The 2,317-nt window shown below is 52.4% G+C and overlaps 1 protein-coding gene across 1 annotated transcript; it reads right to left on the bottom strand.

Moving 5' to 3' along the window:
• Nucleotides 1–893: 893 nt before the first annotated feature.
• On the bottom strand, nucleotides 894–1,727 carry JKF63_08014 (uncharacterized protein; the record flags this gene model as incomplete). Its single annotated transcript, XM_067903940.1, has 1 exon — nucleotides 894–1,727. One exon carries the CDS (start codon nucleotides 1,725–1,727, stop codon nucleotides 894–896), a length of 834 nt encoding a protein of 277 aa, XP_067752159.1.
• Between the last annotated feature and the right edge of the window lie 590 nt (nucleotides 1,728–2,317).

Below are 2,317 nucleotides of genomic sequence, written 5' to 3'. Positions count from 1 at the left end.
ACACCGCACTGGTGACAACTGAGCCTGGAGGCACAGGGGGTAGAAAAGAGAACAGTCAAAGTCTGTTATAGTAACAGGAAGGGGAGAGGGGAGGGACAAGGCGCTGGCACATGCACATTCATTCAGTCACACTCACACCATAGAGATGTGTAATGCAAAAGAGTAGTCGTACAACGATCCATCGTATCCGTGATAAAAAACGCGTGTTCAGTGGCGGGTGGGAGGGGGAAAGGGGAGGGGAGGGGCGAAGGAAAAAAAGATTTAATATATTCTTTGGGTGAAGCTTACGCAGTCGCTCACAAGTGCAGTATTTGAAAATGATATGGTGCCAATGATAAGAGTGAGTGAGTGAGGAGGGGGGGGGGAAGGGAGGAGAGGAGAGGAGGGATGAGGCCAGGCAGGATGACAGAGAGGGGGAGGGAGAGTAGGCGTGAAATGAGCGAGGGGGCCAAAGGCCAACACACACTAGCACTGACCCGGGTGCATGCCAGATTAGTTGCGTCCCGCTTTCAGCTACAACTGAAGAGTTTCCTTCCACTCAACGCTCAAACAACAACAACAAAAGAAATCCTCGTCTTCCGAACTGAAGATCGAGCGAGGAAGAATGATCCCTAAAAAGGGGTACGGCCCCAGCGAATAGCAGGTCAAGTCGCAGTACGTACGTTAAAGAAGGAACAGCGCCACTCGATGTCAGAGACATGCGCATACACATTTATGCATCTGCATTCAAGATCGATAGAGAGCGAGAGAGTGGTGAGGCTCTTTTCGAGCAACGGGAGGCGGCTGGTGTTCAGCCCAAGGCAGCATCAGGTTGTTGTTGTTGCGGAGAGGGGGGAGGGGGACAACCTCCCTCCCTCCACCCCCATCCTGTCCAGAAAACGTTTTGTTCTAGGCTACCGCAGGAGCTCATCGACCAGGCCTCTCCAGCGCTGCAGTGTCTCGACAAAGACGGGCACCACGTCACACAGCGCCGCCGGACTACAGTGACGCACTGGAAGAGACGTTGTGAGGACAACTACGTTGTTTTTAGTTGACAGGCCGATGCCACCACCACACACCTCACGGCCCAACAGCGATCCCTCGAGGAGCACCTCAAATAGTTTCATCCGCAGCGGAATGTTTTCGGGCAGTTCTGTGAGAAGTGATGAGTAGAGGTACAACCGCTCGGTCGCGGGGTCGTAGGTGAGCAAAATGGAGAAGTCCTCGTCCGTCCCCAAGACACATGTGAGGTTCTTGTCGAAGCTCAATGATACTTGAAGCTTCTCTGCCAGCATCCTCAGACTCTCCTTCGCCACTAGAAGCCCATCCACATCGCTGCAGTCTCGCATTCGACGTGCTTCATGAGCTCTGTCCCGCAGTGGAGTCATCGCGGATGTCTGGGTCGCTTGTAACAGTTGATTCTCCAGATCCGCGTTGCGTGCTTCTGTCACACTCAGCTGCCGCTGCAGGCGTTCAATCTCACGCTCCATCTGATGTGTATTCTGCACGGCCGGGTCGTCTAGCGGTTCGCGCCACGTCTGTTGCGATGCGGGAAACGGGTGCTGTAGCGACTGGCGGTTGGCGTAGCTCAGTCGATGAGGCGGCGAAGCCGCAGCACTTGACTGCTGCTGCTGTTGTTGTGGCGGCTCCGATAGTTTAGCTGTCAGTGGCTGGGAGGATTCGATGCTCGCTGGGTCCCGTAGGTGCAACACGGCTTCGTTTGTTAAGCCAAACTGTTCGCCCAGCATGTCATCCTACAGCACCAGGTTGCCCGCAAGCAGATGCTGGTTCTCTGGTACACCGTAAGACTTGAGGTAACGGCGAACCTTGGATACGCTGAGTTTGCCGAGATCGCCACGGATGACCATCTTGCATTTGCGTCCATCCGTGCTCTCGACAAAGAAGGCCTGCTTTTCCTCCATTTGAATAGTATTTACTCCTTTTTTTTTACACACACACACACACACACACACAGCGCTCTATGTATTCATATATAAATATATATATATATATGTGTTGTTCACCGTTGATGCGTTTGGGAGAGTTGCGTTGCCGATCTAGTCAATTGGAAAGAGTCAGAGGCGCGTTGTTGCTCTGTATATATAAATATATATAAAGAGGGTGCGGGGTGGTGAAGTGGGGGGAGGGGAAGAAGAAGAGGAAGAAATGTTTCGTGATTTAAAGGGGGGTAACCGTTTGCCCAAGCGACTCAGTGATTGCGTTGCATCAACAAAGAACCCATAACAGCGTAGTGGGCCTCCCCATTAAAAAATATATATTTGTTCGCCTGTTTTTTTTTCGTGTGGGTTCATTCTGCACGTGCCCCTTCCCAGGGACA

The sequence above is a fragment of the Porcisia hertigi genome (assembly GCF_017918235.1).
Source record: "Porcisia hertigi strain C119 chromosome Unknown contig_50, whole genome shotgun sequence".
Lineage (NCBI taxonomy): Eukaryota > Euglenozoa > Kinetoplastea > Trypanosomatida > Trypanosomatidae > Porcisia > Porcisia hertigi.
The sequence above is the reverse complement of the archived record's forward strand: the minus strand, read 5'-3'. Positions and strand labels throughout refer to the sequence as shown.